This window comes from Anas acuta, chromosome 5 (genome assembly GCF_963932015.1).
Source record: "Anas acuta chromosome 5, bAnaAcu1.1, whole genome shotgun sequence".
Lineage (NCBI taxonomy): Eukaryota > Metazoa > Chordata > Aves > Anseriformes > Anatidae > Anas > Anas acuta.
Window position 1 is genome coordinate 39654314 of NC_088983.1, and position 13621 is coordinate 39667934.

Genomic DNA, 13621 nt, shown 5'->3' on the forward strand with positions numbered 1-13621 from the left:
TGAAATATGTTGTTACCTTTATTTTTAAATTATGGCATGTTTTAGTAAGTTTCACCAAATTTTACAGGATTTGTGACATACACTTTGCAGAGAAAAGTGGTTCAACCTTTACAAAAATTAACATACTATTTTGTTTTGTTTAGATCAGTCTCCACATAGTATCGCTAGTAATGTGAATTGCTTCATTTTATCTTACAAAGCAATGTCATAAAGGCAGTTAAAATGCCATTAGAAGTATCTTTTGTTATAAAAGGCTACTTTGAAAATATTCAGCTGCATAACAATACTGTATCCACACTATAAAATAAAAGGACATTACAATATTGGCAATGTATTTTCATAAAAATAATTGCTGTTATCTGCTTATTTACACACTTGGAAGGAGATTTATTTTCTCTAAGAGTTTAGCAAAATGAGTATTGGCACGGACTGTGGCTTTTTTTGCTGCTACTCAGAATTCTCCCTAACTACTTGAACGTTATTTCTAGCCTAACCTGGAGATTTTTTAATTGACTTGGCATATGACTCTTCTGTAGTCCTTCAATAAAGATAAATGGCAAAATAAGTTCTCTATGGAGCGTTGCAAAATTAAAGACATAGATAAAATATAGCATTTCCTTTAATACACTAAATCCAGTTTTTCTGTTTAAAATTGTTTTGACTATGTGACATGTCTATATGATAGCTCATGCATCTGTAAGTTGACCTCCTAGGAGTGAGGTAGGTGTTGGAAGGTTAGTTATACTCAGCATGAATTGCTGCTATGATTTCCAAGGCTAAGGGGAAGTTACGGTAATTACCAGCCTTGACTACTGAATCAGGAACCAGTCCTCAGAGAAACTGTTTCCCCCGTGGTCTTACGTGTTGACAGTTTCTTTTTCCCCCCATCATAGCTTTGAAGAAACAGTGGGATACTTTGGGATAAAGCCAAAGCCTGGTGAGAAGGAGATCACACCAAACTATGTTTTCACGGTGTGGTACGAATTCTGCAGTGACTTCAAGACCATTTGGAAACGAGAGAGCAAAAGCATTTCCAAGGAGCGGTAAGGTTCTAATAAAGTCATTAATACCATTTTAGATGTCTGGGAAACTGTTCCTTCTCAAACCCAACAAATTATACTCCTATATTTCACAGGCGTCATTGTTTTCTTTCAGATCTAATGGACATCAAGGAAAGATTATTCCCTCAGGGTGCGTAGGAAAATTCACCAAAGGCATGCTGTCCCCACAAAAAGATAAACACATATAATCTGATAAATTACACTTTTGTAACCCCTTCCAATTACTAGCTAGTAAAATGAAAGGGGAGCTGTGCTAATTTGTAACAGATTGCTTCTCTGTGCATTTTCATGTTGAACTAGCCTAAATGAGGCGATATTGCTGTCGCAGACAGTACAGACAAATAAAAGTGAATGCTTTTCCAGTTAATATACTGCACTTGCATCAAAGGGAAGCCCCAGAGATTCAGGACACACTTAGCACTGTGTTGAAGCCCCACACTGGATTTACAGCACCACTTCTGACTTTTGGTGTCCTGCTGAGGACATCAAACTACTTGCCGCTAGATCTCACCACAGACTCCTGATTTTATTAGTTAGAGTAAAAAATATATATATAAACCCTTCAATTATTTGCTTGATTTTCTTAAAGAAGCTAAAAATCTTTTACAAACAAAAAACACTTCCACTAAAAGGGAACCATGTTTACCATATCTCAATTAATTTGAAAAGACCTAGAAAGTGCTAACATTGTCATGCCTTGGAGAAGAATGGATTAAAAAAAAAAAAAGTCCAGATCACACATCCATTCTTTTTTCTGCAGTTAGCACCTTGATGGTGGGATACAATTTCTCCCTTCAGATAAATTGATTTAAAGTCCCTTGTAAATGTTTTAATGCTATATTGGAAATCGTAACAAAACTCAGTTTCTTAAAACAATATTCAAGAGATCTTTGTTTCTAAGTAAACTACTATGTTCTGTGCTTTCCTACTGGGGTGAGATGAGAACTTCTTATTGTTTAATAACAATTTAAATAAAACGTAAAAATCAAAATGTAACTAATATTTCATCAGTTCCTTTAATATATACCCTTAGTCCTATTCATAAATGTAAATCAGTATCAGTAGAATGCAGAATGCCAGTTAGTATATTTTTTCAAAGTAGTGATACTTTCTGGGTTATACAGACTCTTTTTCAGAGTTCACTTCAAATTATTTTTGTAAAGTTTCATTAATGTCAAAAGAACAATGCATTGTCCTTGACACTCAAAATCTGGGTCATTCATTGAGTCAATGTGCTGCTGAAATGAGGAGCCTTGTGTAATAAGTAAATTAGAATGGCAGAAGAGCTGTTTTCATTATGCTAAATTGCTTTGAATGTACTACTGAAAAGAAGAACCTCAGTAAATTAGAGTGATGGGAAAACTATCTTAATCATTTGAAAATGTCCTGTGAAGTCATGACCTTTAAAGGTTCCTGTTTTATGAAGTATGAGATTAACAGTTGATGAACTGCTGTCCAAGAAATTTTGAAAGCTAAGAGTCATTGTGCACATTGGTAACTAAAAACCATAGAATGACAGGAATGGACAGCTGTCTTCCTTAACTGGCTAATTAATTGGATTCACTATTTGTTTTGCATTTTTACAGATTGTAATTAAAAAAATAAAAATAAAAATGTTTATCTTCAACCAATTATTTTGTTGTAAAGGAAATTTTAAAGAGGAATAATCGACAGTATAAGTCAATATTTTCAATCTTGGGTTCTGAAACTGAAGTATTGACATCATTATGTAAATACTTTTACAATTATCTTACTCTTCAAATTTCAGGATGAGCTGCAGAAGCATAAAATGGATCTGAATTAGACTGTAGAATACCTAAATTAGATTAGATTAGAATGTAGATACCTAAATACGGATTTCATTGTTTATAGGGTTATGTTAATATTAGTATTGGGTTTTAATTTCTCTCGTATTAAATACAGCTCAGAAAATTAAAACATTAATTATGGTGTGCCATACCAAATCTATCATTAAAAACATATTAGCTTAAAATTCATAATAGTTAAACTAAATCAAAAGATGTATTCCAAAATTAAAATTTTATGTTGAAAACAAGCTACTTTGGGTTGCATAACAGGAACTTTAAAATATCTGAATTTCATGAAAAAAAGGATACCACCTTTAAGAAAATGACAACCTCAGCTGCAAGAGCGTGTTTTGTCTAAAATCCACTTGGCTGCTAAATGTAACACAACTGTAGAAATCTAATTAGATTTCTATGAGGCTTTTTTGTAAAGTAAGGGAAACACTTTAACTGAGCTGTCCTGCACTTAACCTACCATGAAAATAAATTAGCTGCCTGCAAGATATAGTTGAATCATTGTCTCTTTCCTGGACAAAATTTGCACACCATTTAGAAAAGCAAGACAGAATTGCAGATAGCTAACAAACTTAGATAGATACAATAAATAAATGACTGTAGAGATAAAATGAAGAAAATTTGAAAGGAAATGAAGGAACTTTTTTATTTAGTGTAAGTGTGCATCCAGGTACATCAAGTTTTCTGCTTTCTTCTGTTTATGAAGTTTTGAGATACTAGCCAAATTGAAGCCTAAAATGAAGGTATATTTTTCTGGCAACAGTGCACTTATACCATGGTAGATTACATGTAATTCCAGTCTCGCTTCCTTTTTTTAGACTATTCATTTTATTTTCAGTGGGTATGTCTGTGCATTCAGAATCAAAACAAATGTGTATTAATAACAACTTGAATACATTTAATTTATGTGAATGCCTACCCATAAATCATAGAATCATAGAATCATAGAATATCCTGAGTTGGAAGGGACCCTTAAGGATCATCAAGTCCAACTCTTGACACCGCACAGGTCTACCCAAAAGTTCAGACCATGTGACTAAGTGCACAGTCCAATCTCTTCTTAAATTCAGACTGGCTCGGTGCAGTGACCACTTCCCTGGGGAGCCTGTTCCAGTGTGCAACCACCCTCTCTGTGAAGAACCCCCTCCTGATGTCAAGCCTAAATTTCCCCTGCCTCAGCTATTAAAGCATTCGAGATCTGCTAAAGTATATTTCAAGAGAATATTCTAGACAAGTCTCAATGTAGGGGAAAAGTATAAATATAGAAAAAATACAAAGGAGTTTGTAGTGACTATTTTCATCACAAAGTGTGATTGCATGTTTTGCAGAATAAGTGTGACAAGGATTATCATTATGTTTATGCTTTACATATTCCATATGTACTTACATATTAAAGGAATATACTTACATATTAACAATACTTACATATTAAAGGAATTATTGCTGATAATTTTTCTCATTGCTTATACTGTACATACCATGTATCTTACACAAAAGTAAGATTACAGCATAGTTGCCATACTGGATTAAGCCATTTCTTTCAGATAGAACATATATTAACATTTCATAGCTCAGGAACAGAAATCAGAAAAGAAAAAATAGAAACAAAGTTTGTCTCAATGGCTGGAGAAGACATGATCATTATTTAATGAAGAGAAATACATGCTACATTTTAAAATAGGGCAAGTCCTATTTTTGAAAAGTCCCTTTATAACGCATTTTTCGTTCTTGAATTTTATCTCTGTCACAAAGCATGTTGATGGTCTCAGCTTAATCTTGTGAAAAAAGCTATAGTGACTTTTTTGGTACAAAAGCAGTAACACATTCAAAAAGCAAAAGGTCTGAATGTAGCAGTGTAAGTTGCTAATATTAAAGAGGAAAATGTCTGAACAGTAAGAAAGACACTGAACAGTGCCCAGTAAATATTTGTTTATTATAGTAAGTTGGAGTTGGCTATACTTTTCTCCTTTTTTCTTTTCTGGTGTTAATTTACTAAATACAGAATGAGTTGTATTGGTTGTTCACTGTTTCAGAACATGTAGAGAGTAAGTTTGGGGAGTTCTTGTTTGTAACACCACGTGATCATAAGAGATACCCTGTGAATTGCAAAAGCTCATAAAAATGCTGGCCAACAGAATATTTAGAATCTTTAACCATCAAGTAAGCTAATCTAAGAGACTATTTTGCACCTTAGAAATGACTGAAACTTGACAGAAACACTTGCCACAGAGGAATTGAATTGTATTTTCATTTTCAATATTACAGTCACCAAGGAGGAAAAATAATCTTTGGTTCAAGATGTTATACAAGTTTTAGATTATCAGATTTACGTTATAACTTGATTTTAAAAGTGAATTTCCATAACTATATCTTCTAGAAATGGGGAAATTTTACATAAGGCTGTGTTATACAGTTGTAGTGCCAACACATCTAACATATTATAATCATAACCTTCCTATCTTATCGTAATACCTATCATGATTCTCTGCACATGCACACAACTCAATGACATAGAATGGGGAAAGTAATGAAAATCGTAATATTATAGCATATAGCATTACAAGCATATTAATGAAAAGCATAAAACATTATACAGGTACTTGGAATAAGAAAATGCATAAGCCAGATGGAATTCCAATGGACAAACCTTTGTCTATTGAATGTCATGTGTCTGTCACCTAAGACAATGAATAAAAAAAAAGGTGAGAATCTAGATTTGCAGCCATTTTGATCAAAGTGTACTATGGCAGAACACACTGTACTGAGTATTAGTCTAACTCTGCAAAAAAGGCATCATCCAGCTATCATAAAATCTGCTTATCTGGTTGAGTGAAGAAAAAAGAAAAATGTGGCATTCTACATGGCTACATACTATAAGCATTTTGAGTAGAAATTAGGTGGCCAATGTAGCCTTTTTTCTATGTGAGAAAGGCAGAGTTGAAATGGCTGATGAATTACAACATGAATTAATAAAAAGTTGTACCAAATTGTTTAGCAATGCAGACAGAGAAAAAAAGGAAGATTTTACACGCTTCTGAGGTTAAAGTATAGCTATAGGACAAATCAAGGAGATAATTATGATTTACAGGCCTGTGTGGCAAAACAGAAATGGCTAGTTTCCATACAGCAGATCTGGCAAGGTGCTGCCCTAAGGCTCGTGCTCTTGGAAAGAAAAGCAGTGTTTCTTTTTAAGTGTTATTAGGAAACAAATGTACAACAAAACGGAAAACATTACTGAATCATTATATAAATCTACGGTTGTCTATGCATAGTTCTGCTCTCTTCCTTTCCAGCAAGATATGGAGAGAGAAGAGAAAGAATGATCAGGTACAGAACAGCTTCTGCATAAGGAACTGTTTAAATAAAGTGGGATTTATAGGCTTGGAAAAGAACCTAATGAAAAGGATGCAATAGAGAACTGTACAGGCATGAAGGGCAAATGTGAAATAGTCATTACATACCTCATCTAATACTACAGCTGAAAAGCATCGAATGAAACTTGCAAGTGACTGGTTCAAGCCGAATGCAATGATGCATCTTTACAGTAGGCATACTTAATCTGTTGAACACATTGCCACCAGATGTCCCAGGTGTCAAAAGTTTGCATTGCTTCTGAATGGTGACACTACAAATTCATATTAGAAAAATCCATGAAGGACTGTTAAATGTGAATAGAGTTTCCAGCTGCAGAAGTATTCTGGGGATTATCACTGAATGCTTTGGCTATCCTTACATGCTCCTAGGTATTTGCTAGTATAAAGCTCAAATGGACTGAAGCATGTTTTTAATCTAACCTATTGCAGTCTTTTTTGGCCTATCGTTTCCTTTTAGTTTAGCAACAGCTTTCATAAAGGCATAGAATTAGATTTTTTTTTCTTGTGATTACAGAGCTGAAATTTCTCACCTGTAAACAGATAATCAAAATACTGTCAGTAGATCCAGGAAAAAATAGAAGCAAACCAAGTGTGTTAGCAATTTGAGGTTTTGGAGACAAATTCCACTGAGAACATACGTTTTGCTGTGTATGTACTGAATTAGTTAGTGAACATTTATTCTAAATACAGTTTAAAGATTCGATCAATAATGATGAAGTTCTTTTCAGAAGGCTTGACTGAAAGCTTGAATAGCCAATTGTATTGTACAGTACAGTAATAGAAGTGGACTATGTTCAAACTTCAAAGTCTGTTAGAAGGCTCCTTTTTGTTAAGCTAACCAAGGACTCCATCAAATAATCTGCCAGGCCAGGTAATACACAGGCATCCATCTTCTAAAATTTTAAGACTGAAGTGTAGGCTGCCATGTTTTATGGGCTTACAGTGTTTTCAGGAAGCTGTGCTGTTGCTTAAGGATTAGTTTATGGTCTGCATACAGAAATTATTGTATGACTGAGAGCAGTAAGGCATATAACGCATGAAAGGTATTTGAGCTATGGGGATATTTCTTAGTCTCTCAGAGCGAGTCACTGTTTAGCTGAGTTTAAGGATCTGAGGTGGGTATGCAGCTTGGCTCTAGGTTGAAAACTTGATGTTAACCATAGCTGCCCCTGCTTGTTCATCTCCACCCATATCAGATTTGAATTGCACAATAGTTCCTGTGCCAACACAGTCTTATGGGAGAAGTTTGAACTTCAAGTCATGGAAAGCTCAAATGGAGTGATCGTTCCAAGCTATTTCATAACCCTCAGCTATCCACATAATCCACCAGCTGCAGGGAAGGAGCTATAGCAGCAAAGAGAATGGATTATTCCAGAATATCAAGAGTTGAGAGAGAACCAGATAATTTTGTCTGTCTTCACACACCAGTAAGGGTTGAACATACCTGAGTAGCAACTGGCTTGCTTAGAAGGGATTTTATGTATCCTGACTGTGGGCTTTGGAGCACAGAATGGGCAGGCTCACACCTTCTGCTGTCTGACTCAAGCCAGTACCTGCCACATACAGGCAGGAAAAAAATAAATTATATTCACATTGATTATAGTAAAGATCCATACAAAATATTAGACTCATGATTCCCCTAATTAAGAATACGTTTTTATCACTTCATTCAGTTTTGTTTTCCATATTGTGTGGTACTGTGTCATCCTGCTCAGTATTACATTTGACACCACATATTCTTTATTAATTAGGGTATATTGACCTCCTTTGCTCACTTTTGAATGAGAGTAGTGTTTCTTTTGAATGCATCCATATTGGAGCTAATCAGATTTTAAAGCTGAATTGATTCACATTCTTTAATTCTTCTTTTTTCTCCTTTGAAAAACACTGAAACACCAAAAGCTATTAGTGTTTAATGTCTTGGAATGGTAAGTAGACCTAGGTTATGTCATTTACTGATTAATACTGCCCAAAACACAATGTGTGAGGAATATCTACGATTTTATTGCCTAGTCTGCTTGAGAAGATTATAAAACATGCATTAGAAAAGCAAGCCTCCACTGAGGTGACCCTGACAGAAGTAAATCTTCATCTGTTTTCTGTAAAGACAAGTCAGTCTTTACACAAGCTAATGCATCTTCCTATGCTATTCTATACTGATACAGGAAAAAAAAAGTAACTTTTTGTTCCACCTGTTCCTTTGCACGTCTCCAAACTCTCCCTTATGTTTGTGGCCCTGTTCATGTGAGCTGCTCCTGTGCACATTCATTCACACAACAAAAACTCAGAAGAAAGGGATATATAGTAGTTGGTGGGATGTTTGGTTCACGTTTTTCAGCCTATGCCTGCAAGTTGAAAATTGTGAAGCTCTGTCTCAGAGCTAGATTCTGCTCCTGTTTCTCAAGGATAAGGCACTTGAGGAGACTCTTGTCAGATTAATTATGTATATTAACTGAACTTCCCTAAATCTAGAGAATGTATCAGTACCTGTTGTCTTTCCTGCTGGTTATTGTACTATCTTAGTGATTTCCCGACCTCCCTAGGGAGCCCTTTTACTATGTAAAATTCTGCATCTTCTCCCAACTTCTGTGTGGTGTTTCAAGTAACATGTAAGTAACAAATGAGCTCAAGTAGCATAAAGTGAGTAACCATTTTAAGCCCATATTTTGTAAACCTCACTCATTTTCACTAAGAAACTACTTAGTCCAGTACATCTGTAGTAAATATTTCAGTAATGTTTTTAAAAGTCATCTTAAGATGTTTTGTTGGACCTTGTATTTGACATAAGACTTCAAGGCATTCCTTCTATTTTCAAAAACTATTTTCTTTTTCATCAAATTTCTATAAAGTATACAATGTTAAAACTGGTTGCCTTCATTATCATCTAATATAACTGCAGTTACAAGTAAGAAGGGAAATTTGATAGAATATTTATTTAACTTACATTTTGACTTTGTCACTTAGCTTTTGTTTTATTTCAACTTTGAACAAGTAGTTGGTGAAGAATTAAAAGTAGCTGAGGAAGTTATACTTTTGTAAGAAGTTAAACAATTTACATCTATATAAATTCTCATAAGCTATATCTACTTCCTTGAACACCTTTATAATAGTAACTGAAAATAGTAGCATATTGTGTGGTATGTTTGCACATTGACTAATGACATAATATGTGTGTCTAAGACAACATCAGAAAATATTTGTTAGTTTAGTTCTATCCTTTCAATTGTACTTTATACGTAGTTCTTTCTGTAACTTATCTCTAATTTTATTTTGATTTTAATATATTTCTGAAAGTATAATCTGAAAAAAAGAAAAGTTTTTCAAATAAAATTACGCTATTATATGATTTATACAAACATGTAATTATTTTTATTTGTGCTAGGGAAAGGTAGTTAAAAAAAAAAAAAGAGTGAACAGCAGAGGCATACCAAAGTTTTATTAGCAAAAATTGTCTAGTCACTAGATAATTGTTTTTATGTGATTTGTTTATTTTTACTTACCTGTTTCAGTAACAGTGTCAGTCAAATGTAATGCACACATTCATTTTTAGATGAAGATAAAGGATATTGTGTGTTTGTAAGTTACGTGTTCATTTCTAAAGTTTTTTCATGAAAGTGAAACAAGGGAAAGGAATGAAAGGAAACAAGGGAAAGATTATGAAAGGAAACAAGGGAAAGATTAGACTTCTGCCACTAAACAAATGGATGATTTTTAATTTGGATGGTTTTCATACCATTTCATTTTTCTCATTTCAAGGACAGTGCTTCCAGACACAATAACCAGTCCTAGTATCCTACCCATGTGTAACAAAGATTCGTTTTTATTTATTAGACACCTTTGCATTGTGGTGTTTCACTGATGTAATTACTGAGCTAATAGTTTTGTTAAAATCAAACTATTTTACTTTTAAAATCCCAAAGAATTACATTCATCTTAAATTATGCACTTATGTTTCTGAGAATGCCTGCTAATCTTATCACTCACATGTTAACCAAGTGATTTCTTTACTCCCTAGGAGACCAAAGAGCAATATATAATGTCTGTCATTTTTATGAGCCAAATATCACATGATTCAAATCATGTTAGTGAGCTGGTTTATTTTTATTCTGTATTCCAAACTATTCATTCTATTTAAAAAATTCCAGGTTTCCTGGCAGTGGTGCAAGTATGGAATAAAATGCACAGAGCAATGCCTAAATCAGTGACAAGCGTAATTTTCTTTTCAAGTCCAAAAGTTTATAATCCCTAGAATTCTCCCTTCAGATGAAAATGTAGACACTAAATGTTTAAAAATTATTCAGAAAACAATCCTAGGACTGATGAAAATGTGATAGAAAATAAAAATGTGGTGGAGATAGGGAAGAGTTTAGAAGTTGATCCCTCCGTATGATTGTACTAAACCCAAATACTGTCACTTGACATGCATTATCATCTTTGCATAAACTTTTTAGCTGTGAGGAATGGCATGCCATGTCCAGTGGCTGCTGTCATCTATCATAAAGGAGCAAACTGTAGTGATTAACAAAAAACTGTAAAAAGATGGGACTGTATGTTGCAGCTTAGTTGTTTACTTGTGAAAACAGGGAAAACTAATTACGTTCTAAAAAGAGCGTAGATATGTTTAAAAATGTACAGAATAGTAATTTCATATTGGCATATTTGAGGGTGTGCTACAGCTTGAATCAATGTTGTAGCTAAACAGAGTTGGAAATAAGATCACTTAAAGGTAGTGTAACTGTTTCCTGCTGTTCTTAAGCACTGAAAAGTGAGACAACGCGAATAACTACCTAGGAGAAGCTTCTAAAATGCATACCTCAGACAAGGAATGTTAGTTTCCAACACTTAACTTCGATAAACACAATGAGGAACTTATGAATACGTTCTGTATTTTTAAAAAGATGTCCAGAATCTGTTTTTCTGCTAGTGTTACAGCAAGGAAATACGTATCAGTAATAGCAGCTATAATCCACTTTCCTTTTTGCTTTTGTTCCAAAATTCCTCAAAAATTGAGTGTGTCGAAAGTAGCTTGAACTGGACATGGTATTTTAAATACTTTTTGACTGGCCATAACAATTATTTCTACTACTGGAAAAAAATAAGAGAAGAAAATACAATTTTTCACTTCCAGAGTGCCAAGAAATGTGTTGTTTATAGTCAAAGACTGATTTTGTGTGCAGTAGTGAAAACAGGGTTGCTGAGTTCTTGCTTGTAAAAACTGACTTGCAACTTCTTTCCCTCTACATTTCTATATAGAATTGTAAAGTAGATGTCTAGAACATCAGCATTTTAAAGGCACTGATAGCTGGCCAGATCCTGTCTCAGGAGTCCAAGGAATTTTCTTCCCTTTTTATCACTGTTTAGCACATAACTTCCCCTGCCCTTTCCTCTCTGTTAGAGGAGAATGAAGTATGCTTTTGTTAAAAAAAAAAAAAAAAAAAAAAAAGACTTGTTTTGTCCATTTCTGTTTCTCCTTTTTCTCTTGATAAAACTTCTGATTGGGTTCTTCTCATTGAATCCCAGCAGAAACAATGGATTTAGGGTCTGCAAGACCCTAAGAGCAAAAGGCAAGAATAGAAATAATGGAATCAAATGTGATCATCTTTGCCCTGATCTCAGTAGTGTATTTAGGAGATTGGTATGTAGACGTACACAAGACTGCCTTAACTATCCATAGACAAGAACCTCTTCTAAATTGCCCCTGCTCCTATCACCACATCAGTGAGACTGGCCAGGCAATTCCATGTAAAGCAACAGGGAAAACATTGAGGAAAAAACTGGCAGATGCTTTCACTTCAAGGTTTTCAAAGGAAATAAAATGTGTAGCCTGGCAAATGGCCCACTAAAATAGTATATACTATATATACAAAAGACCTAGCCAGCTAGCTTGTGGTTGTTTTTTTTTGTTGTTGTTGTTTTGTTTTTTGTTTTTTTTTTTTCAGAGGAGTATCTTGCCTTCATACTGCAGCTGTCTTGGTGAGAAAGATATTCCATAAAACCCAGATCCTGCAAGAAGGGAGAAATTGTTTGCCTAGTGGGGTTTTCAGTGAGCAATGCAGACAAACTGTGCTTTTGATTTTCTCTTCAGTTGAAAATGTACTCTGTTCTACTTTTTGGTACTTTACAAAGTGCCTTTGAGTAGTAATTAGCCTTTTGTTTGGCTAATGTGCCTAAAAAAGTTGGTGGTGATGGTTCTTACAGATAAAGTATATAACAAGCAAACTTAGAGCAGTTTTAATTTCTTTGAACTTAAAGATGTCTTTTGTACATATCTTGTTTCAGAATTAAAGTGGCTCAGCAATCAGTAAGCAAGTTGACTGCAGAGAAGAAAGTTGAAACAAAGAAAATCAATCCTACAGCTAGCCTGGTATGATATGTTTCTCAGCATAACATTCAGAATGTTTTTTGTGACACTGTTCTTGTCATTCAGGATGATGGTGGGTTTTGGTTCTTGTTGAAGTGTGATACAGTATCCTTTGACGGTTTAAGCATAGCAGGTTGTTATTCTTCCCAAATAAAAGTCTTTAGGCTTATGCCCTACATTACTGTAGGGCCCTACAATAATTAAAATTAAAGCATGGTGTAGATGTACTTAAGCATGGTTCTGCTATTTGAGATAACTAAATACAATGAGTGCTGTTTTTTTGGTTATTTCCCCTCTGCCAATAAGGTCTCTTATATTTTCTTTCATGCTATATAATGTATTGGGGCTCACTGTATATATTTGCCCAATGGATCTTCTTCTCTTCAAAACCTTACAAAATGTTGTTTGTTGAATAATGGTAGAAGGGATTGAATCCCCGTTTTGTTCCTTGCTGTTTCCCAAGTTTTTTTGTAGGTCACAAAAAGAGGACTAATAATTGACACTGTAGATAAAAATGTTTTTTCTTTATGAAAGGCAAAGAGGTTAGAGTCACATTTCTTAAACTATGGGATGCAAGAGATTAAGGGAAGGAAATGTTCATGAAGGAATTGGTATATTATTTCCATTCCCAACACAGTATATCTATTTCAGGAGAGGTGGCAGAAGTATGATTGACTGAAGTATGTTGGGAAGAGGAAGAGGTCATTAGACAACACAATCTGCCTAGTGCGAAATTAGTCTTTATGTCAGCAGAAACCATTCTGGACAAAATAAAGTGTTAAGAGTCACAGTAGCAATGTGTCTAGTTTTCTCTAGCTGCACTAGTCTTCACAGAGATGCTGATCAGTTGGGATATTTTTAAAGACACACAGTATTGACAACTCTGTAGCTAAAGCAAGCTTAGTTTCCCTACAGTAAATAATGCAGTGGTTGAGAGCCTCCCTTGAGTGTTCCCGGAGTTTTTTGTTTGTTTGTTTGTTTGTTTTTTTGTTTTTGTTTGTTTGT

The 13621-nt window shown here is 34.4% G+C and overlaps 1 protein-coding gene across 1 annotated transcript in view; it reads left to right on the forward strand.

The window, feature by feature from the left end:
• LOC137857600 (formin-like) overlaps nucleotides 1–13621 on the forward strand; it is a 150963-nt gene that overhangs the window by 128263 nt on the left and 9079 nt on the right. Inside the window, exons 16-17 of the mRNA XM_068684309.1 lie at nucleotides 894–1043; nucleotides 12535–12619. Coding sequence (XP_068540410.1) covers nucleotides 894–1043; nucleotides 12535–12619 — 235 coding nt within the window. The remainder of the gene's footprint in view (nucleotides 1–893; nucleotides 1044–12534; nucleotides 12620–13621) is intronic.